The 24159-nt window shown below is 38.2% G+C and overlaps 1 protein-coding gene across 2 annotated transcripts; it reads right to left on the bottom strand.

Annotated features, from left to right (window-relative positions):
* Positions 1–2307: 2307 nt before the first annotated feature.
* On the bottom strand, positions 2308–23275 carry CCNH (cyclin H). Of its 2 annotated transcripts, none has more exons than XM_004759117.3 (9): positions 22972–23275; positions 20409–20531; positions 18143–18216; positions 16910–17120; positions 12085–12248; positions 8628–8698; positions 6079–6190; positions 3028–3103; positions 2308–2474 (listed from the first exon to the last, which is right to left on the bottom strand). In XM_004759117.3, the coding sequence occupies exons 1-9, from the start codon at positions 23086–23088 to the stop codon at positions 2436–2438; spliced, it is 987 nt and encodes a 328-aa protein (XP_004759174.1). In that variant the 5' UTR covers positions 23089–23275; the 3' UTR covers positions 2308–2435. The 2 variants fall into 2 exon arrangements, with proteins under 2 accessions (XP_004759174.1, XP_004759175.1); XM_004759118.3 differs by having other exon boundaries at positions 3043–3103; positions 22972–23274.
* Between the last annotated feature and the right edge of the window lie 884 nt (positions 23276–24159).

The following is a 24159-nucleotide window of genomic DNA, read 5'->3' as shown; positions in this document are numbered from 1 at the left end:
GTAACTGATTACTTCTGTCTAAATACAGGTAAGCATGCAGTTTAATTATTTCCCTCCTCCTTTAGGGGCAGTTCAAATTTAGTACCAGAGCAAGGGCCAGGGAGGAAACAAGCAAGAATTCCTTCCCTCCCATAACTGTGCGGGAAAGAGAAGGCATACAAAGAAGTACGTGGCAGAAAAGCATTTTCAAGAAAAAAAATTTTTTTCTTAAAGGCCTGGATTCTAAGAGCAACACTTTAATACAGGAAAAAATAATCAAGGATTTAAAAGATTGATGCATAGCACAATTTTAAGCTATGAGAAGTTATTACTTCTGTAGAGGCAGGTGAACAGTGATGTTCAAAACCCAGACAACCCAGTCTGCTCTCCTGTGCAACTTTTCCTTCGTGTCAGCTCAATTACTTTTCCCTCACTTCTGCTTTTTTTTTTTTTTTTTAAGATTTATTTATTTATTTATTAGAGAGAGATCACAAGTAGGCAGAGAGAGAGAGGAAGCAGGCTCCCTGCTGAGCACAGAGCCCGATGCGAGACTCGATCCCAGGACCCTGAGATCATGACCTGAGCCGAAGGCAGCGGCTTAACCCACTGAACCACCCAGGCACCCCCCTCACTTCTGCTTTACAGCTGGACTACCATGGCAGTAGTATGGGTTACAGGATAAAGCCGAAGGGATATAGACCAGTGACATCTCCAAGAACATTTCACCAAATGTGGAGGAGGTCCAAAATCTAGTGCTGGGCAACTTAGTCCTCCCCACTAATCACCCCTCAGTCTCTAGCCATACTGACCTATCCTCTGCCATTCCCCCAGGCTGAAAAGTCCTCTTCTGCCATTTATATTTTAATGCCATCTTTATCTCTTGAGGTGGAATAGAAGACGTGTCATTTACCTTTGTACTCCTTATAGTAACTATTTGGGTCAAAGATGAAATAAAACCTCAGACTTTTTTAATGGGGTTGGCTAGGAGACTTTCCGGAAATAAATGTGGACCTTGCTCTGATACTAAAGCTTAGGGACTTAAAAGGGAAACAAGATCAAGTATGAACACTTCACAATGCTGTCTAGAGGCTAGCAGCACTGCTACTTAACTTGGATAGCTCTGGAAGATTGTTAACTTTGGCTTCTTCCAGTCCATGTTTGTAAAATCACACTTCATGAATTTCATTCCTCATCCCACAATGAGAAGAAACTAAAACCAAAAATTTCAAACATAAAGAATTATTAGAAGGTGCATACAGTAAATATTGCCCTCACATAGTGAGATGGAATTAAAATGGTACCTACACTCTAACGGCAAGTGCAGCCTGGGATGAACAGACACTGAGGACAGCTGTGTATCCATCAAACTCAGATTTACAGGGCTACAGAATTTCACAGAATTCCTGTAACCCAGTTTTCTAGAAAAAATTGAACAATCACAATTTGGTTGCAACTTAGAAACCAAGTAAGATCACAGTTAAATACCTGGACAAATGCTACAATGTGCAACACTTAGTATATGCAAGCACTATTCCCATTAGACCAGGGAAAAGTAGGCATTATTTGCCCCATTTGTACCTCGGGAAATGGACACAGAGAGCTTTAGAACTTGACCAGAATCATGAAATGAAATAGATAACCAAGATTAAGTACCAGTCTGCAGTTATTTTTTTTTTATCAACTCACTTCCATCTGAATTCAGTGTCTTGAACATATTTCACTTGATAGGTTAATAACCATAACACCTATTTATATCGATTCACCTGAGGGTATGTGTTAGTTTTGACACCGAATGTACAATTCTCGACTATCTGCAGACCTACAGCAACTTAATTTTTTATCTAGACCACTACTCAAGACTGTGTGTTTATTTGATTTCTTCTTTAGAACTTACTTGGTAGTGTTTTCAGGTAACTGAGGACAACAAATACTGATTATTACTACCCTGAGTAACTAGCTTTTAGTTTCAGTTGAAGCATTTGACAGGTGAGGTACAGGAGTATATATAAGAAAGCTAAGTATACTATGATGACATCTGAGAAGGCATTTATAAAGGTTTCTAGACATTTCCTAGCAGGTTTAAAGGTGATTACTTGGTTTAATTTTTTTGTGACCTTTTTTGGTGCTTTTCCTTAAAAAAAAAAAAAAGTTTGCTGCTTTTATTTTGTTTAAAACACTAAAGGCAAATAAATTACAGCTTTGGCTACTGCAAAAAGACTGATTTGGTATTAGTCATGATGGGGCAAGACTATCTAAACCAGGTGCTATTCTGGCTCTTTTCAGGGGTTTTATTTCACATAAAGCTAGCCTGAGAGAAAGGAAAAAAAATTAAATAACAAATAGAAAAGTTTAATATATTTGATGCTTTCACATTATTTCTTTTTTCAACAAAGTTAAATGCCAGATGCTTCATCCTTCTGTTGATTAGTTAGCACTGGAAAGTCTATTTCAAATGGTTAGAGAGAATCTACCAGGTCATCGTCAGTCCATTCTTCCTAAGAAGGAAAGAAAACGTAGTAAGAATAACATTATACTAAAGAGTAACAGCACTATTTAGCTCCTTACCTTTCAGGAAAATCTTCTTTTACTGTGATTATAGGAAGGTAATAAGCCAGGAAAATTTGTAGTAGTTCAATCTTACAGTACTATGGTTTGGTCTCATGAGACTACACTGACAGGAGTAAAGGTTACAACTGTGACCTTCTGCCTCTTATTATTAATATATATCGACAAAGTACAAGTTTCTGAAAAGGGTATGAGAAGAATCCTTGGAAGTCAAAAACAGAGCAGAAATTTAGCATGTTATATCTATTTCTGTTGCCTTCCATAATTCTTCATCAATTTACCATTACACTGCTTCAGAACAGGGTAAGAAAGAAGTGAGAAAAATCCCATGATAAGAAGAATATACATAAAAAAAGGATGCAAAAAAAAAAAAATGAAAGCTTCAAAGCCCACGCCTCTGTAATACTTGCATTCTGGAAAAAAAAAAATCTTAACAGTATGGTCAGACTAGATTATACAATAAAATTAATTTTAAAAATTTACCTTTGGAGAACATACCTCTTCATGTTTGGGTTTCTTAGAGACATAATCATCATCTTCATAGCCTTTCCTCTTCTTCCTGTAATTAAGCAGCCATCAATAAGTAATCTAAAACTGGCAATAGAAACTATAAACTAGCAAGGATATATATATATATATCTGTATAATTATATATATGTACATATATAATACATATATCTGAAATAATATATATTAATATTATTATATATATATAATAATATTAATATATATATATTCTAGCAAGGCTATATGAAATACTGTGTGTGTGTGTGTGTGTGTGTATATATCTACTGAAGAACAAAGGTGTGGAAGAGGTAAAGAGATGCATTATGGAAAGGAAGACATTATCTTTCTAATTAATTTCTATGTTCAATGCAGTTCTAACTAAAATTCTAATAAAATTTCTTATTGAAACTGTCAAGTATAACTGATGTGCAAGACTATGCAAAAAAAGCAAAAGAATCTGAAAGAATAAAGTGTGGGGCCCTTGTCCCAGTTATCATCAAAACACTATGTATGAAAGATAAAGTAATTTATGGTGTGGTATTAGCAAGAATTAACTGGATCAATGATCGAGCAGATAGGCAAAAAACAACGATGCATATATGTGAATTTATAAGGAATATGTAAGTGGGGAAAACTATGGCTTTTTAAAAAAACAGCTAGGTAACAGACTTTTTAAAAAAAAATTAGTGTTATGACACGTGTACCTCACATCATTCATAAATAATTCTAAATAGTTTTAACAGATGAACACAAAGCAAAATAAAGATTAGCTTTAGGGTTAGAAATGGTATTCAAATGTAAAAGCATAAAGCAGAACGTACATCTCCTAGATACCATCAAGTTGAAAGACACAATAAAACAGCTGTAGGATATAGGAAAAGACAAATATATAAAGAACTACGGATCAGGAAGTAACATCAAAAAATGCACAAGGGTTGTAAGCAGGCAATATCAAAGAACTACAAATGGCTTTTAAACTAAAAACAGCAATGCCTCATAGTAATAGGGAAAATACAAATTAAAATACCAATGTGATTCTGTTTTCTCACCCAGCCTGACAAAAGTTAAAGACTGACACTCCAACAGTTGTACAATATGTATGAAAGCATTCATAGAGAAAAAACCACTTATTTCATACACTCATGCAGAGAAAAGACTGGCAAAGGTATAAACCAACTAGATACTACCTCTGAGGTCACAACTGGATTTGGGTTTTGGTCAAAGAGAACTTTGGTTTACCTGTACTGACTTCAGTAATGACAACAGAGTTAACTGTTTGTGTCATGAAAAAGAAAAAGAATTTTAAAGACCGGGAAAACATTATTTTGTCCTGAAGTAATGCTTGTCACTATGGTCCACAGACCAGTCATGAACCATTTTCAGTTTGCAGTAAGGTGAAGTAAAGAAACAGACTGTTTAGAAAATTTTACAATAATTCCATCGATTAATTTTATGACTACTAAAATCTAATAAAATTTCAACTTGTGTTTTGTGTATTTCATTCTAGTAATTTATTTATTGCATTTTATCTTGATTATTTTAAAGTCCTTTTTTGATAGTCCGAAAAGCAGCCCCCGCCAAGTACTCACAAAAATGCAGAATTTGCTTGATATAGTAAAAAAAGCACATAGCAACTTGGAGTAAGAGGTACTCTGGCAGTTAGCAATTTTGGATTATAGACCATTCATAGTTAACCCAGCTAGAAGGATAAATCAGTAGTCGGTGGTATGATCCAGAGGGTGATAAATTTCTTTATATGGTCAATATAAATATTTCACACCTTGTAGGCTGTACAGTTCACTTGTGTCACAACTACTTGACTCCTGCTGCAGCATGAAAAGACCCACAGACAGTACACAAACTAATGGGCATGTCTCTGTTCCAGTACAAGTCTTTGTAAAAACAGGTAGTAGTTCACATTTGGCCTCTGGGCCAGTTTGCCAACCTTTGGTCTAAGCCGACTTCAAAATCAATGTGAAAAGAATACAGTCGGTTCTGCAATACTTTGATTTATTCAAGTTGACATTTCTTTACTTCTCTGTAACCACTCTTCATTCCTGAGTTACCACTGAAGCCCACAAGTGAGATCTACCAATTTTAAGTTCTATGCTGAGCCATGCCTTGCAGTGACAGCTACGATACAATAAAGTAGTCCCACATTTTGCATGTTTCATAAATCCTTGGATAGTCTCCTGTGACTCTGTAAAGAATCTGAGCCACATGTACCTGGATCTGAAGGCCACAGAATACTGTCCTGGTTTCTCAGACATTATGAAGTACAGTATATTCACCAATAACAGATCAAAAACTTCTCAGATGCATCTTCACTGTAAGATGGCAGTGTTAACTCCCACTAAATATTAATAAGGTAGAACTTTGGAATCAGGATGTATTCCATAGGAAAAAAAAAACGGTTTTCTCATTCCTATTCCGCACCCCTACCTTAAATTCCTAAAAGATGAGATTTGAGTAGATCCTTCAATTTGCAAAGCACAAAGTACCCCAATTCTGTGATTTCCACATTCAGCCTACAAATCAGTGAGAGACCTTATTGGTGTTCCTTATGGCTGCCAAGAAAATACCCAAGAGCAGCACATTTTCCTACTTAATCTGTCTTCAATTTAAAGTTCATCCCTGAAGGAAAACAGGCCAACTTTCCCTGCTGTAGCTAACAGAAGTAAATCTGAAACAGTATGCTTTTTCTCTCAGAAAAGGTACCAGACCTCCAAAGAACCCAAATATTAAGACAGTAGGAGGTTTGGAGATTCCCTAGGAAGACTCTAGAGGTCCCTTGAGAAGTAACAGACAGGGCCTGTAAGCCAAAGAATACATTAGTCATATAAGGAGAAAACCAAACTTCTGTCTGGTGTTTAATCCTGTTAGAAATATCCACTCGATTAAAGACAACCCAACTTAATGGGTAGTCATTTTTCTCCACAAAAGCAAACATTCACCAATTAATGACTTTTTAGGATGAGCTAGCCTCAAGAACAATTCTACCCAAACTTAACACCCCTACCTACTTACGTAATTACATTAAGGGCAAGCTCAGCAGAGTGACATCTTTCCAGCTTCTGTTTCAGAACAGCAACTTCTTCAGGTCTGGGTGGCTCATATTTTTTTACCAAGTTTCTCATACCTATGTGGAGATAAAAAAGATTTATACTAGATAATAAAAAGTCCTGTTCCTATAAGGGAGCTAAGTATTTTCCCAACTTACTCTGGGAACAATAACAAAACTCTTGAAATGTGATTATTACCAGCATTTGCAATGTTCTGCATTAAAATCCAGTAAATACCATACTTGCAGTAATTATAGTGGTCTCCTGCTTAGCCCATATCATATACAGACAGCATAAAAAGAAGCATGTTCGTCAACCTAGTCAGTACTTTTTCCAAATCCCACCATGGTCACTTTTTCAGATTTAAGGGTTTCAAAATCCATGATTCAGTGAACATCCTTTGTTCTCTGCCAGCTGTATTTATAACATTCTGTGCTACAGATGGTGGCCCAAAGACTGTATTTACAATGGAAACCATTAGGTGACATGTAATAAAGGGAGGACACTTAGTAAAAATGTGTCAATGATCCTTTGTTTCAAAAAAATACAGCACCTAGACAATAAAGCATCACCAAGAAAACAAAAATGTCCTCCTTAGGCTAAAAGTGAACTACTGTGTCAGTGACTTTCAACTGCCAAAATGTCCTCTCCCCTGGTCTGTTTGTATTATTCAACTGCAATAAACCAAAGAATGTTAAGTCTCAGGAATTTTTAGGGGAATGGTGAGAGATCCAGGGCTTATTAGCCAGCCACATGTGCCAAACAGGCAGAGCTTGCTGGACTGTAAACAAAGCAGTGTTTTCAACTGAATTAATACTTGTGGCCTGATTATCTTTGTTCCGAAAACTTAGGAATAAGATACCTTAATATTGTTACAGCGCTGAGTGTTCTGTCAAAAGCTATAAAACAAGTGGAGTAAAACGAAGGAACTGAGAAGAAATCAGTCAAAAGCTGTTAGCTGTATGATGAGCACAGTGGGTTATCTTTTTAAGGCTCCTTTTACCTACTAAATCCTTGATCCTAAGATCTCTGGCTGAATCACAGCGTTGGAAGTGCACCCTCTAGTGGTTAAACTGAAGACCTACAGTTTTATGATTCGTAAATCACAAATCCATCACTCCCAATTGAAGGAAGCCCTCAAGATCATTTCAAGCAGAGAATCAAGAAATGTTATTTACATGCCCTGAAACAGCTTACCTTCTGAAATATAAAACATATAAAACACATTTACTACCCTCATCCAAGATCATGATTTTTAATCTCATACTTATTGGCTTACCCAGTATTTCAGCTACATATTTAGTTAACAAGGACAAGTAGCACAAACACAAGGGAGACAAACACAGATGACTTTTAACTCTAATGCTTAGTAGCTATGAGCCTTCAGTGATACGCAGGCAAGAATGAAGGAAGGAGAGGGGTGGGTAGTCTCTACTCACCCATTAAGACAGGGTTTCTCAACACGGGCACTGCCAACAGTTTGGGCTGGAAAAATTCTTCATTGTGAGAGGCTATATTTGTTTTCTGAGTCAGCTATTAAAAATTACTCTAAGCTCAGTAAGTCCTGAAACAACAGAAATGGATTCTCCTTTCACAGTTCTGAAGCCCCGGAGTCTGAAATCAGTTTCACTGGGCCAATATCAAAATGTTAGCAGAGCCCCATTCCCTCTGGAGGCTCTAGGGGGGAAATCCATTTCTTCCTGTTCCAGCTTCTGGCTCCCAGCATCCCCTTGCTTGTGGCCATATCACTCCCAATTTTTAAGGTTTGCATCTTCAAATCCTTCTCTGTGTTTTGTCTTCTCTGTCAAACCTTCCACTGCCTTTCTTTAATAAAGACTCCTGTGACCTGGATATCCAGGATATCCATCTCAAGATCTTCAAACTGTAACAGCTTTCTAAGGTAACATTCATGGTTTCTAGGGATTAGGACATGGGTATCTTCGGGGAGTCATTCTTCAGCTTATCAAGGGACTACACTGAATTATAAGATGTTTAGGAATATTCTTCTACCAGCTAGATTTGAGTACTAGCCACTCCCCCACCCCCTAAGTTCTGACAGCCAAAAGTGTCCCAGACATTGCAAAAATCACACCTAGAGAACCACGACTTTTGTAATACCAACATGACTAGCAAATAATGGGAACTAATTAAAGCTGATTACAAAACAACCCCAAATTTAAGTATTATCTTTAATTTGGTTCCCCTTAGATCTTCTCCTGTGCCTGTCATATATCTGTGTATACTTCAAAAGGACTGTTTTAAACCTTAACCCTTTCTGAATCTTCTATTTTCACTTTCCTAATTTCTCTATGTGTACAAACTACTTCCTTTCATGATCGCTCTACCTGTTCTCCATCGATGAATGTATCCTTAATGCCTCCATGACCCAGTAAATCAATGAAAGTAAATCTAAACAACAATCTATATGATTGATACCTGAAGTTAAATATCAAGATGATATTTAGAAAGTAGCTTCGTAATAGAACATTTTATAAAGTGTCCTGTTTTACTTACTTTTCATTATATCTAGTAACTGTGACAAGCCAGTTCTGTTCTCTTTCAGCATCAGACTTTCTGACAAATAACTGGTAGAAAAAGGAAAAACATTTTAATCTACTGAATACATACCACATCTTGAGAAACATGACATCATAAAATAGTTTCCCCCACGTTCGTTTCACAAGGACAATTTTAAAATTAATTTACATTAAAAGTATTAAATAGCAATACTTCGAACTCCACAAAACTATATACTCTAACTATTATAGTCTTAAGGATTTAATACAACTTAGTTTAAAAGACGTTTAATATCCAAATTATTTTGCCTAAATTTTGTAATATGTAAACTTTCAGAGGGAAAATGGTTATGAATACAACATATCGAGGATTGACTGTTACTACTGTTAAATGTTTTAATATATAAACTCTACGAATCTAACTTCATTTTACAATCTGAATAATTTGAGTAATTGAGCAATTTGAGCAATGTGAGTCACAGGCACAGACAAGTCATGATCTTGTCCCCTGCCCAAAGTCATAAAGCTAGGAAGTAGCAGAGCTGGAACATGGTACTAGTAAGGATTCTCTCTTCCCTTAATAGCAAGTTAACTATAAGTGCTCTTCTTGGGACTAACAGGTATTCAAACCAGTTAAGAATATCCTCATGCTTTGGGGTGCCTGTTTGGCTCAGTCATTAAGCATCTCCCTTTGGCTCGGGTCATGATCCCAGAGTCCTGGGACAGACTCCTGCATCAGTCTCCCTGCTCAGTGGGGAGCCTGCTTCTCCCTCTGCTTGTGTTCCCTCTCTGGTTGTCTGTCAAATAAATAAATCTTTTGGAAAAAAAAAAAAAAATCCTCATGTTTTGCAAATCTATTACATCTATAAATCAAAGTGTAATACTTTTCCATAAATGGATGTAAAGCCTCATTATCATTTTTCTGGCAACCAATGATAGCAGCATGAAAATAATTTCTATATTTAAATATTTAGCTACTCTGAACTTGATATATAATTGATAAAAGCCCAAGTGAACAGACTGTGAAGGCATAAGTAATCTTTCAAACACAAGTAGAAAGAAATTATTAATTTCTCTGGAAAACGGCAAAATGAGTAAAATGGTGAAATACAGTTAAAACAGACAATTTTTTAGGAAATTTTGTTGCCTTCTTTTAAACTATCCAGATCATTTAAATGATCCTGCATAAGTTTTGATAGCTAAGTTTGATTTAACAACTTCATCATCTATGATGGGAATTAATTTTAGATATAAGAATCAACAACTCCCTTAATAATATACATTTGTGGTTATCAGTAATTCAAAATGACTATTAGTCTTTTCCTTTCTTTTTTCTCCCAAGCCCTCACACTTGAGGCATTTTCTTTTGTTTCCTTTTTACTCTTTCTTTTTCATTTCTTAAACATAAGAGCAAAACATTTAGTTCTAAGAGTTAGCCGACTAGACTCTGCCTCAACGAACTTATAAGTCAGCAACTCAATCTCAATACTGAATTAGAATTTTAATATTTTGATTAAAAAAATCCATAAGCAAGCAGGAATATTTAAGAAGTCAAGCTAGGAGATGAAACATAAATCGAAATCCAGTAAAAGAGAAGACAACTCAGAACTAACAAAAGAACATCCTATGAGTATTAATCTAAAGCGTTACCCAGAATATAATAGCACAAGGGCTTTCCCTTTCTGAAACCAGCAATAAATGTAAAGGCAATTTCAATGTGTCCCCGGAGTTTGCAAAGTAAATCAGAAGTTAATGATTTACAAATACTTCCTCAAAAGGAAAAGAAATGCCCAACTCTTCACAGTCCCTGGGAAATTCAAAAGTGTATTTAATTATTTAATTTGTCACGAGCCCAAGTTACCACAGTTTCAGCTATCTGAGATTGTAACGACACCTCCAAGGTGACATAAGCTTCATCCCTCTCCGTAAGAATCTCACCACTGGAGAATCTGCATACACACGGCATCGGATATGATGCTTCTATTCAGACATCTGGCTATCTAACTTGCGGAAAAGAGGCTTTCTTCTCTTAAGAGAATGGAAGCCTCACATCTAAACTCCACAGATATCAATAATCTGCTGTCTTTCCTAACTAGAACAAGGACTGATAGCTTTGTTCATTCTAACCGTACAGTGCATGGTACATAGAAGGCACTTGATAAAAGTTTTGTTTAGTCAAATAAATGGAGGTATAGATCACTTAGGGATTAAAAGTATATATTTATGTACATTTGGTGAGCTGTGTTTGTGGAGAAGAGGCATACCATGAATTAAAAACAAGCCCACAATCCCTTATCTTGCATTTGTTTTTAAATTCATCAACTGTTCAAGTTTTGGAAAGGGAACCTAGGGAAAGTACCAAGAAATGTGCAACAATGCAGTGATGTCAGGGGATGTAGCCTGTTACCGGTACATTCGTATTTCTGTAAGGAAACACAGAAATACTCCTGTTAAGCTGAATAAAGACTAATCACATCTGTTCATGTTTGCTACCACCATTATCCATGGACTTTGAAATTTTGGATGAGGGGATTACAAACACGGAGAACAGCGTAAGTTTAGAAAATCTTACCTTTCTCAAGATTTTTCTAGGACTAAGATCAGGCAGAACTTCAAAGGTCACAAAGAAATTATAAAAATTTACAAAATCTAATTTGCTACTGGCCTGTGCTTCAGTTACAAACCAGTATAAAAACAGTATTTAATTAATCTGTGCACAAGATACTGCAGAGAGTCAAGGTTAATTCAGGTAAAGGGCTCGTCACAAAGCCCGGTTCTCACTGTGCATTATGCATCAGCTGTAGGTGTCTACAGCTCAGGTGCAATTCATATGGACATCCCCTGAAGCATTACTCATTCTACAGATCTTTACTGAATGCCACATGCCACAGAGGTTCCACAGCAGGAGAAGAACAATAAATCAGGCAGACATATTTGCCGAGCATGTGTTGGTTAAAGTTCACAAAACTACTCTGTTCACTCTTTACAGACGGCTCTATTAGTCTTTGCAGGATCACTTGATTTACTTCTACATTGGTCTTAAAATGGATCCTCTCAGCTCAAAGACACTCAATTTTTAAAGACTTCTTTAAAAAGATGACAGGGCACCTGGGTGGCTCAGTCCCTTAAGCATCTGCCTTTGGCTCAGCTCATGATTGCAGGGTCCTGGAATCAAGCCCCACATTGGCTCTCCCTTTCCCCTGCCCCTTTCCCCCTACTTGTGCACTCTTGCTCTCTTTCTCAAATCAATAAATCTTAAAAAACAAATAAAAATTAAAAAGAAAATAATCTTAAAAAATATATAAAAGGTCATTTCATTTTTTCTGTTGCCCTCGCCAACCCTCTGAAACACAGTACATATAAAGGACTAAGTCACAAACTGAATAGCACTTAAAAATTCACTCTCTAGAAAGGGAAAAACTGAGTCTGATCAAAGCTAAAACACAGATTAATACCTTTCCATAGTAATTCCTGCTCGAGAGGCACTAGATAAAATGGCAGTCAGGGCAATCTGGGAAGGTGTGTATAAAAGGTAAGCATCCGTCAATGCAATTCTATTAAGAAAGTCATCAGCTGTTTTCCTCAACATCTCTGGATTCTCCATCATGGGATAGCGAGTCTAGAAAGAAAGTTGCAAATGAAATCACTTCTGAGAGTTAATGCAATAATAATAGTTCAAAAATATTTATATTAACAAGAAAATGCTTAATACAGGATTCTTTTGTTTACAAAAGTAACACCCAGGGGTGCCTGGCTGTCTGCACTGGTTAAACACCTACTATTGATTTCGGCTCAGGTCACGTTCTCAGGGTCCTGAGACTGAGTCCCCTGTGGAGCCCAGTGCTCACTCAGCAAGGAGTCTGCCTGAGATTATTTCCCTTTGACTCTGCTCATGTATGTTCTAATACATAAATTTTTTTCTTTTTTTTTTTAAGATTTTTTTTTATCTATTGACAGACACAGATCATAAGTAGGCAGAAAGGCAGGCAGAGAGAGAGAGAGGAGAGCAGGCTCCCCACTGAGCAGAGAGCCCAATGCAGGGCTTGATCCCAGGATCCTGGATCATCCCTGAGCTGAAGGTAGATGCTCAATGACTGTGGCACCCAGGCGCCCCAACTAATAAATAAATCTTAAAAAAAAAAAAAAAGTAATATCTCAGCTTAATCTTTCCATCTAAGATTGTTTTCTATTCAGCATCAGAATGTATCAAAAGTGTAATCATTAAATTCTGCATGTTTGAAGGATTTGTTTTTCCTTAGTGACTTTCAAACTTTCCTTTTTTTAAGATTTTATGTATTTATTTGGCAGACAGAGAGATCACAAGCAGACAGAGAGGCAGGCATGGGAGGGGGGGTGGGAAGCAGGCTCCCTGCTGAGCAGAGAGCCCAATGCAGGGCTTGATTCCGGGATCCTGAGATCATGACCTGAGCCGAAGGCAGAGTCTTAACCCACTGAGCCACACAGGCTCCCTTAAACTTTCCTAATCACAACTCATAATAAGAAATATATGCTTTAAGATAATTTATCTGAAGCTCCCAGTATAGGACTTGGCACTGTTCTAATTTACATTAATCCCTCTCTTTGTCCTTTTCAACCTGAGGAGGAAGGGGAAGAGAGGTTTGAAGCAGACCTAAGAAAGGCACATCCCAAGGTAAAGGCTTCCCAGGCAATCCACCTTGGATTCAGCTGGAATTCAGCCATTTAGGAATCAAGGCACCACCTCATCTACATTTGAAATTTCTGCTACTTAAAGTTTACTTTTGGGAAGTAAATGGAGATGGGGCTGGTTTGTTTTGATTACAGAATTATTTTTAAAATATGCCCAAGAAATACAGATGAGCCCATATTCTCTGAAAACTCTTCCTACACTGAACTCTAAATCCTAAACCCTTAGATGTATTTCAGATATCCACATTCAAGTCCCAAGGCACTAAAAAAATCTCTTCTACACTCAACAGAATACTGAGTCAACTGTACAGTTACACCCGTGTCATATTATCCAGAAATGCCTGACCTCTGTTATGAGAAATTCAGACATTCCACTATGACCACAGTACTCCTTTCCCCCAATATATTTGCTCAGTTACTTCACAGCTATTCCCCAAGTTCCTCCTCAGATCCTTTGGTCCTTTATCCCTTTATCTGTCTACTTGCTCCCTCTCATCAGCGTCCGCTGATCCTCACTTCCCTCCAGAATTCCCTGACCCATTATGCTGCCAACATATTTCAGACAAAACTTTAACAACGGCTGAATTCAAGTAGTTTTCTGCTTTGTAACTATATCCACATTTCTGGGTGCTGCAACAGAAAACAATACCACCAAGGAGTCTAGTATTATTACTATAAATTCAAGTTCACGGACTTCAGGAGGGCTCTCAACCTGCCTAACTATGATAATATTCCATAGAAAATTTGTTCTCCCATGTGTCACTGTGTTCAACATTTTCCACCTGTCTCAATGTCTCGTAATTTTCAGAAACTCCATCACTCTTCTGCCTTTAATGAAGAAAGACACTCCCATTTCCTGTCAGCACCAATCCCCAGGCATAATACGGTCCTCAACCCATGCTTACCTCTATCCCTCTGTTCAAAGAGCTATTATTCTCTCAAGGCCAATTATACTTTGCTTTCAATCCCATGCCAGTCCCTTCCACCTTACTCCAGAGACAAACTTGAGCTACTTCTTTTTCTTCACTTCTTCCTTTAAGCTTTCTCTCATTACTAGCTCTCCACATCAGTTTCTTCCACAAAATAAAACACGAAAACCATCTCTCATCTATTTCTAGGAGTTCCCCTATCTTCTTAATCAATCATCTTTTCCTACTTCAAAAATCAAGCTGTTTAATCCAGGTTATAAATACTTGTTTTCTCACCTGCTATCTATTCCCCAACTGGCTCCAATCAGCTTCCTTCCACCACAATCAATGGAGACTAATTTCACAAAAATCACAGATGACCCTTCTGGCACTAAATCTAGCAAACATTATCCTTTTGCTTCTATTTTGCCTGAATTCTGGACAGGATTAGAGAGTGACGCATACTCGTAAAAGTATTCTACTTCACTTTTCCAGAAAAGTCCTACCTCTCTGGATATTCTTCAGTCTCCTTAATAGCTTCTTATATTTCTCTTAACTACCGTTTACTTATTGAAAATAATTTATTTTTTGGCGTGAGTGTGAGAACATGGGTGAGGCAGAGGTGGAGGGAGAGAATCTTGAGCAGACTCCATGCTCGCTGAGGACAGTGCAGCTTGATCTCATGACGGTGAACATCACCTGATCCGAAACCAAGAGGTGGACGCTTACCTGACTGAGCCCCCAGGTCCCCTTCTCTACCCTTTAAATGGTCCGTTGGGCAGTCCACTTTAAATTTTCTGGGAGCAACAACACCCAAATCTATACCTATAGCTTTGCCACCTTCTCCCACCTCGTGACACCCTTGATGCTTGAAGGAATTGGAAATTATGTCTCAAACCAGATTCATCAACCCTGAACCCTCCACTATCAACAAATCTGTGCTATGCCAGTGTTTTCTGTATCAGGGAGTGAACGAACCACCATTACCTATATGCTTAGGCCAGAAACCTGGGAGTTCTTCCTCTGTTTTCAATCTCTTTATGAAATCAATCATCAGACTCTAGTGATTCTGACTAGTATCTCTTAAGTCCAGGTAGCTCTCTCTGTACTCACAGCCACTATAAGTCAAACCAACCACCATCTTTTGCCTAGACTACTATTTTTTTATTTTATTTTTTCAGTGTTCCAAGACTTATTGTTTACGCACCACACCCAGTGCTCCCTGCGATACGTGCCCTCCTTAAATACCCACTGCCAGGCTCACCACCCTCCACCCCTCCCCTCCAAAACCTTTAGTTTGTTTCTCAGAGTCTATAGTCTCTCATGGTTCGTCTCCCACTCTGATTTCCCCCAACTACTTCTCTCCTTCACCCAATGTCCTGAGTTATTCCTTATGCTCCACAAGTAAGTGAAACCATATGATACTTGACTCTCTCTGCTTGACTTATTTCACTCAGCATAATCTCTTCCAGTCCCGTCCATGTTGATACAAAAGTTGGGTATTCATCCTTTCTGATGGAGGCATAATACTCCATTGTATATATGGACCATATCTTCTTTATCCATTTGTGCCTGGACTACTCTTAACAGCATCTTACTGTATCCGTTCATTGATTCTAATCCATTCTCCATATTATGCCTGACACATACATACGTGCAATAAATAGCTGCTGCAGATTTTAAACTGCAAACTACAGCGCTGCCCAGACTTAAGCCTTATGCAGGTCCTGTTGCTCTATTCAAAATCCTCCACAGTCCAGGACTCTACCTTCCACTCAGGCAGCACTCCGTGGCAGTCTTCCTCCTCTATCTCTAAGCTCCATTTAGGTTCTTTAGTGCATCACAGTTTCTTCAATCTGGACCTTTGACCAAAGAAGTCTCTCTAATTGGGATGTTCTTCTACTACCGAATTCCTCCTCTTACTCTGATTTTCACTCTAAATGACCCTTTCTCACAACTATCTTTTTCCTCTCAATCTGCCATCCTGTTCTAAAATATCCCTTCCTCCTATGGCACTTAGCACACTGGATATATGATTATCATTCCCATTAGACTGTAAGACCTATGAAAGTTGGAGATGTTCTAAATCCTTAAGCACAATGTTTTGGCATATGGTACATACCCAAATCTGGCCACTCAACTGACATGAATGAACCAGTTTGTGACTTCCACTTTGACTTCAGTCACACTATCCAAGTCCCCTTTCAGGGGCCAAACAAAACAACCTGAGTTGCTTTTGTCAATGCTTATTTCCTTTTATTTTTGATACCTCCCTATTGATTCAAGTTTGCAATGCACTAAAAATGTTAATCACTTAGCAATATTCTAGTTAAAATTTATGTGGTTCTTTAAATGAGACCCATGGCAGTATACTTTAGAGTTAGAAGAATAAACTTAAGTCTTCAAAAGCATTACTCCAAACTGACAGTGGTTCTCATTAGAGTTCTTAGACAAGTATCTGCAGATCTACTAAATGAGCAGCTCTGGAACTGCAGCCCAACAATCTGAGTTAACAAACCTTCCAGGTAGCACTGAAATTTGAGAGCTATAGCACCAGAGGTCCAAGCTGAACTCACATTTCAGATGAGCTTATGTTTTAACAACTAGGATGATTACAAGTGATAATAAAATTTTGATTTTTCTGGCTAAAGAACTAGCAAAGGGGTATAATCTAATAGTTAATTTTTTCTATCAACAAGATTACCTTTAAATCAATGAGAAAGCCCTCAAACGGTCTATATGGATTGTGGACAATAAGGTGGAAATTAAGTTGCTGTATAAGTAGTAGTTCATATTCCAAAATCTGTTCAAGTGCTTTTTCTTGTCCAAGAGGACTCTCCCGCAGATTTCCAACGAACTGTGGACTAGATACATTGAATTCATCTACTTTGCAGGCCAAAAATGCACAAGTGAGCCTAGAGGAAAAAAAATAAAGGGATGGGAATGGGATCGCTACATACTTTAAGAAGTATCTGAATATTTTATTAATAAAAATAAGTTCTAAAAATGCCTAATATTAACAAGTGACTATGCCAGACATTGCAGGAAATTTATTAAAAAAAAAAAAGAAGAGTTTTCTGTTCAAGCTTTTATCCATTAGAAGACTGTAATAGGATGAACTGTATAACCTTGTCACAGCATTCAACCATTATTGACTTAATGGCAGTTTCATATAGTTCAACATAAACATCTGGAAAAATAACTGCAGAATAAGAGTACTTTGAATCATGAAATGTAGGTGGAAGAACACAATGGTATACACAGATGGAAGAAAGCAGGGGAAGCCAAGGAAGACAGGTAGGTTAAAGGAAGACTGTGGAAGGCCATCAGTAAAATCTCTGAAGGCATTTCATTAGAGATTATTACCTCGGCAACCTATGAAACTCTCACGGCTACTACCATAAATTTCAGAGAGAGCATCTAGTAATAAAATTACCACAAAAATCAAGATTGGAAGTAACAAGGACCTGACCTAGACTAGTAGAAAAGAAAATGAAAAAGGGAGAAAATAAACAGGGACAATGTGATTGAGAGCAAGCTCTTTGATGAGTCTCATACTAGCTTCATATTTATTTCCAATGGACCTTTGTTCAATTGAAATGAATCTGGAGCTACAAAAATTGTAAACCAATTGATACAGAAAGAGAGGAGGTACCACAAATGATTCTTGGAGCAACAAAGAGAAGAACGGTACCACTAACAGAAAGAGGTATTAGGGAATTTAGTTTTAGAAAAACACAATTTGAATATGGACAAGTTGAAGTTCAGATGCCATCAGTATTACAGGGAGGGTAGTACTATAGATGTATAAGGAGTATAAGGATAGTATAAGTTCAAAACAGAATGCAACTCTATTTACCCTTTATTAAGAAGTCATTTAATCCACACAAATAAAGGTTTTCTTAAATGAAAATCAATAAGTTAGAATTATACTCACATTATTATCCGGGGGTGATATTCCATTACTGAGTTATTAAGATAGAAACGCTTGAAATACATACAAGCTGTACCCTAAGATTAAAAATAATACATTATCAGAATCTAGTCTCACATACATGTTAAATTTTATTCAAAACATTTTTTAAACTAACTCATGCAGAGATTTCTTTGAAAAAGTTACCCATACAAAATACCAAAACTTAATTCTTTTTTAATAAAATAAATTGTGATGAATTACCATGGAAATGTTATAGCCAAAAGACCCTTTGTTGTCCTTCCTCACTCACCCTGGTTACCCTTCCTATGGTCACTGAATGACTTAAAAAGTTTGTGTGTGTGTTTGTTTCAGACTTCAGAGTAACAAACACCAGCTAGATTAGAAAAAAAATCGAGAAACAGACAAATATTCACAGCTTAACCCATCAATCTGGTGGAAAAAACTGACAGAATTAACACAGTTGGGCAGTAAGCCTTCTCTCTAAATCCACTTTGGATCTGTGCAACAGAACTATGATCATGTTGCCAAACTAAACAATAGAAACAGCACCTACCATTTTACTGACTGAATCCCATGGGCAAGACTCTGCGTCAAGCATCAAGCTATCATCTTGCTTTAATCCTTACAACAGCTTGGTGAGGTATGGCTATCTCCACTTCACAGAAAAGGAAACTGACCATCAGTAAGGTTAACTGTCTTGTTTGGGGTCACACATATAATAAGGAACAGGGATGGATTCAACTAAGACCTGCCTGTACTTTTAACCATCATGTCATTTGGCTAGAACCAATGAACAGATGTTTATCTATTTTAAGTTAGAAAAAGTTTCCTTTTAAATATTTTAAAAGTTTAGCTTTGTCATTCTTTGTGAAACAAAACAAAAGAAAACTTCATCAGTTTTAAATAAGCATGTTATATGAAGACAAATTCCACAAAGAAGTTCATGCAAGAATTCAGTTTCTTCGTCTGAAAAAACTCAGTAATAAATTATTATTATGTTATAGTTCTTCTATCAGAAAAACATGGAACCAAATCTAGAGACAAATAGTTAAGTCCATCTAAAATTCTTTATAAATCTTTCATCTCTCAGATGAAGGTCAGGTAAACTAAAAAAATCAAAAAATAAAAACAAAACAAAACAAAAAACAAACAAAAAAATACTGTATTTTTGAACTTGGTAATTTTTTTTTTTAAAGATTTTATTTATTTATTTGACAGAGAGAGATCACAAGTAGGCAGAGAGGCAGGTAGAGAGAGAGGGGGAAGCAGGCTCCCTGCTGAGCAAAGAGCCCTATGTGGGGCTCCATCCCAGGACCCTGGGATCATGACCTGAGCTGAAGGCAGAGGCTTTAAACCATTGAGCCACCCAGGCGCCCCTGAACTTGGTATTTTCAATATACCTCAATTTTTTTCAACTTTAAAAATGGAGATTATTTCCTGAGGTGTTATTCTCTATTGAGTCACAAGTTATTCACTCCATACAACTTTAAAAGTTAAGATAGACTTTCACTTAAGACAGACCTTCATATTTGATATTCACAGCAAACCTGTAAGATAATTATGAAAAAATGTTTTATAATCCTCCTCTTTTATCTTTCAGCTTTTCAACCTCAGTCTATGTTCAATAAATAAGAATACACACTAAAGGAACAATTTCAAGGACAGTGCTTTAAGTCCCTATAGCCACAAAACTCTAACTACCTGTTTCTCCTCACCACTGCCACAACACAGTAACCACACCCACACAAATGAAGTCCTCAGAACCATACATCTGAAACAAACACAAGACAATTTTTTACCCAAAGATAAATCTCCAGGTTTATCTCCTAATCAAGGTTTAAAAAATTCTATGGCATGAGTTTTAGCTGGGGCATCTGACTGCAAAAGATGATTGAATGACTTATTTCAAACGTGTTTGTCAGATTTGAAAAGACACTAGTTTATGCTCTACTCCCCGTTCATTAGTCATTAGTTGGGAACCTAGAGAGAAAGTAGTATTTTCTTTCTCTGTAAAATGAGGATGTTATGACCTGTCTAGCAGACCTCAAAATTCTTTTGACAGTGAAATGAGAATGAAAATACTTTGTAAGAAATGATACAGGAATTCTTAAGTTAAGGAATTTATCAAAAAAAATACACAAAGTGACAAAAACGTGAATACATAAATTTGCCTAAAGTGGGCAGAGAACTGAGTTACATGTTCAGAAGAGTTCGGATTTCAGAGGTCAGCTAAAGGACATTATACTTGATTACTATCGTAACTTACCACAACAGATCTTGGCATTGCTGGCTTAAACACCGAACAGAATTCTAATAATCTCTTCTCGTAGTATTTGCAAAGCACCATTTCTTCATGAGGCTCAAGAAAGACTGGATCATTTGGAAGAACCTTTAGACCAAAAGTTACAACAAAAGTTCAATGAAATGCTCTTAAAATACTTTTCTCTGTCCAGGTTAAGTTTAGTTTGTATCTCCAACCAAAGGGAAATATGCCATATATCATTTTCTCTTTATAGAGCTGCTAATTATTATACAAAATAGTTTTAGTGAAATATTTGCTAAACTAAAACTATAACATCATTTCATAATTTCTTAGACTGTCAGCTGGACATCTGCTACATTAGGGTAAAAAGAATCATGACAGAGAGTGTGCACACTCACTAATTTGATGTCAGTTATAAATAAAAAATAAGATACATACTGTCATTGACTGGAAAGCTTTCAACATCCCTTTCTCAGTCACTAAGTGACACAGGTTGAGGTAAAAATCGACAAGTGTCTCAAGGATGATTAGGACACTTAAAATACTCCCATTTGTCTTTTAAACTCTCCACAGAATACATTAGATGATTAATATTACAACAATTTTACAATAAATATCTACTAGGCAGGTTTTTTTTAAAGATTTTGTTTATTTATTTGAGAGAGAGAGTGAGCATGAGAGGGAGAAGGTCAGAGGGAGAAGCAGACTGCCCGCTGAGCAGGGAGCCTGACACAGGACCTAATCCCGGGACTCCGGGATCATGACCCGGGCCGAAGGCAGTTGCTTAATCAACTGAGCCACCCAGGCGCCCCTTAGGTAGTGTTATTATTGAATTAATTATGACTACCAAAAACAAAGTATACTGAAGTCCTGACCCCCAGTACCTCAGAATATGACCTTATCTGGAAATGAGAGTTTCTACAAATGTGATTAGTTAAGATGAGGTCACACTGGAGTACAATGGGCTCCTAATCCAATATGACTGGTATCCTTATAAGAAGAACATGGGAAGATAAAAACACAGAGAGAACACTATGTAAAGAGGAAGAAGCAAAGGAATACCTAGGGTTACCAGAAGCTGAAAGAGGAAAAGATTCTCCCCTAAAAACTGCAGAATATTCTGACAACAACTTTATGCTACACTTCCAGTCTCCAGAACTGTGAAACAATAAATTTCTGATGTTTTAAACCACCCAATTTATGCTATTATTTTTAATGTTAGGCCAAGGAAAGTAATACTAATACAAACCTATTTTATAGAGACAGCACGGGATTACGATTCAGAACAGAAATGGGTTCAAAATCCTGGGTCTGCCGCTTACCAGCAATGTAGTCCTGAAAAGTTATTCAACCACTCTATATCTCAGTCTCCTCAGCTGTAAAGCAAGGACATTAACAGCATCTACCTCATGGGATAGTTGTGAGGATTAAATGAGCTAGCACTTACTAAATGCTTAGAATACTGCCTGGTACACAGTACAGTCCTTACTACTTCCTGCAGCACAAGAATCAGGGGGTATGAAACAGACATGAGTTAAATGTAAAAAGTAGCTCAATACCAACAGGTCTGAAACATGGAATCCTTGCTAGAGGGAAGCTTGTACTACAATGGATGGTGGAACTTGTGAAAGAAGAATAAAACGGTGGGGGGATGGGGGGGTGGAGCTCCTGGGTGGCTCAGTGGTTAAAAGTCCGCCTTTGCCTCAGGTCGTGATCCCAGGGTCCTGTGATCAAGTCTCACATCAGGCTCCATGCTCAGCGGAAAGCCTGCCTCTCCCTCTCTCCCACTCCCTCTGCTGTGTCCCCCCCCCCCTGTCAAGTAAATAATTTTTTTTAATCACTTTTTTTTGGTTTGTTTTTGTTTGCGTCCGAGCTATAACAGAAAGGACTTGGCTGGCTGAACCAAAGTCTAAACCATGTTCAGTCAATAGGTAATGACGGTCTCCTACCCTCTCCAATCCATTCACCACCAGGCTTCCTGAGATCTCTTTCTAAAACAGCATCTGAAAGGCTAATTCCCACTTAAAATCTTTCAAAGATTCCCCATTTCCTCATCATAAATTCAAATTCCTTACTTCCGCTTACAAACTCCTGGTCTATAGCTTCTCCAGCCTTTCAAGCTCCTCTATTTGAGCTTCTGCCACACAATCCGGAGCATTCGACCGAGCCGCCCTCATCCCTGCAAGTTCCGACCTCCCACTTTGCCCCTGTGGCTCTGTCAGCCGGGACCGTCCTCTCTCCCCCTCTCCATCAACTCCCGGGAAAAGCCTTCCCCTACGTATCCTCTTAACTAATAAAAAGCTCTAGTCCCGCACTACGATATCAAGTCTTTTCTTCGCCATGTTACTGATTACTCCTCTGCCATTTGACTACGTCAATGGCGCTGTCGGTCTCAGTATCCACAACACCTGGCAAAGTACTCGCCTGTTTATTAAATAACACGCCCCGCACTCCGCAGAGGCACGGGCAGCGGAGATGAAGGAGTGTGGAAGCCCCAGGGAAGGCAGGATAGAGAATGGGGTGCGCAGCAGCTGCTCAAGAGTTTAGAGGCCGCCAGACTCCTCACCTTCCCGTTGGCCACCGCTTTGCATTTGAATTTGCGGTTGGCGTCCGCCCGCAGTCGCGCCAGCTGCTCCTCACTGGCGAAAGTCCAGTGCCGCTTCTGGCTACTGTTGTGGTACATCGCGAAAGCCCAGACCAGGCCCCGGGAGTCTGGAAAAAAAGACCCCACACGCCACAACACCGTGAGGGGGAAAAGGCACCTAAGGCATAAACGCGAGCCCACGGAAACCAAGGGCGTGCTTTCGGCCGGCGCGGACGCGTTGACGTTGAGATCATGTGATATTTCCGTCCGCAGTCGCGTTTCCGGAGCGGACTACGAGGAGAACAACCCGTGGGTCCGCCCAGCCGGCATGTGGGCGGAGCCTACGGGTATACGCCCCCTTTCCGTGAGGCTAGGCCCTAGCTCCGCCCCTTCCCGACAAAATTTAAAGGAGAAGCGCCAGGCAGGGATGTCCAAAAGAGGGGGAAGGTGTGGTTACACGGACGTCGACGTGAACAATTTACGCGGAGTAACCAGAAGTGGGCAAAGGACCTGGGAAATTGTCAGCTTTCAAGTAGGGTGTTTAGAGTACGCCTCACTGAAAAGGTGACTTTTGAGAGAAGGCTTTAAAGGTATGAGGGAGTAGGCCTATCAGGTAAAGGGGGGGGTGGGGAAGGGAGGAGATTTGGGGGCAGACAGACCACTTAAGGTCCCTAAGGCAGAAGCATTCCTGGAAATTTTACGGAAGAATGTGCTTGGAACATTACAAAAAACTCATTTCAAAAGACCCTATCCTTTTCCCCCTGACCTTTTTCTTCCCCTCTGTTGATTACTAGCTAATCTTACTCCATTTCCATATCTGAAGCACTATGTATGGTAGTTTTAGGATTTTCTTGAATTCCCATTTTCGTTATTGCCCCAAGGGAGACTTGCAATAACCCATTGTTAATACTGAAGAGATTCACAATTTTTACTACTAGTATTTTCAAAGCTGCATTTGTGATACAAAATTTATATTGATTCCAAAATGCTTTACTGGCTTTGTTATTTGTCCCATTTGGGCAGACCTTATTCTGTGCATCATACATGGGGTTATAAAGATGGACTGACCTACAGCAAATTGTTTTTCTCAAAACAAAAAGCAGATAAAAACGAAATGAAGAGAGTTTAGGTATTTACATACGTAAAACTTTTGTAGGTAAAAAGAGGTGG

This window comes from Mustela putorius, unplaced genomic scaffold (genome assembly GCF_011764305.1).
Source record: "Mustela putorius furo isolate JIRA1106 unplaced genomic scaffold, ASM1176430v1.1 tig00537350_pilon_pilon_pilon, whole genome shotgun sequence".
NCBI lineage: Eukaryota > Metazoa > Chordata > Mammalia > Carnivora > Mustelidae > Mustela > Mustela putorius.
This window is presented reverse-complemented; position numbering and strand designations above follow the sequence as displayed.

Excerpts from the sequence above, each read along its gene's own strand:
- CCNH (XM_004759117.3), bottom strand. The coding sequence starts at position 23,088 with ATGTACCACAACAGTAGCCAGAAGCGGCACTGGACTTTCGCCAGTGAG. Across the intron at positions 8,699-12,084 it reads GCAGGAATTACTATGGAAAG|TTATTTGTCAGAAAGTCTGA; the intron begins GTATTAATCTGT and ends TTTTTCTACCAG. Across the intron at positions 2,475-3,027 it reads AAGAGGTATGTTCTCCAAAG|GAAGAATGGACTGACGATGA; the intron begins GTAAATTTTTAA and ends TTTCCTTCTTAG.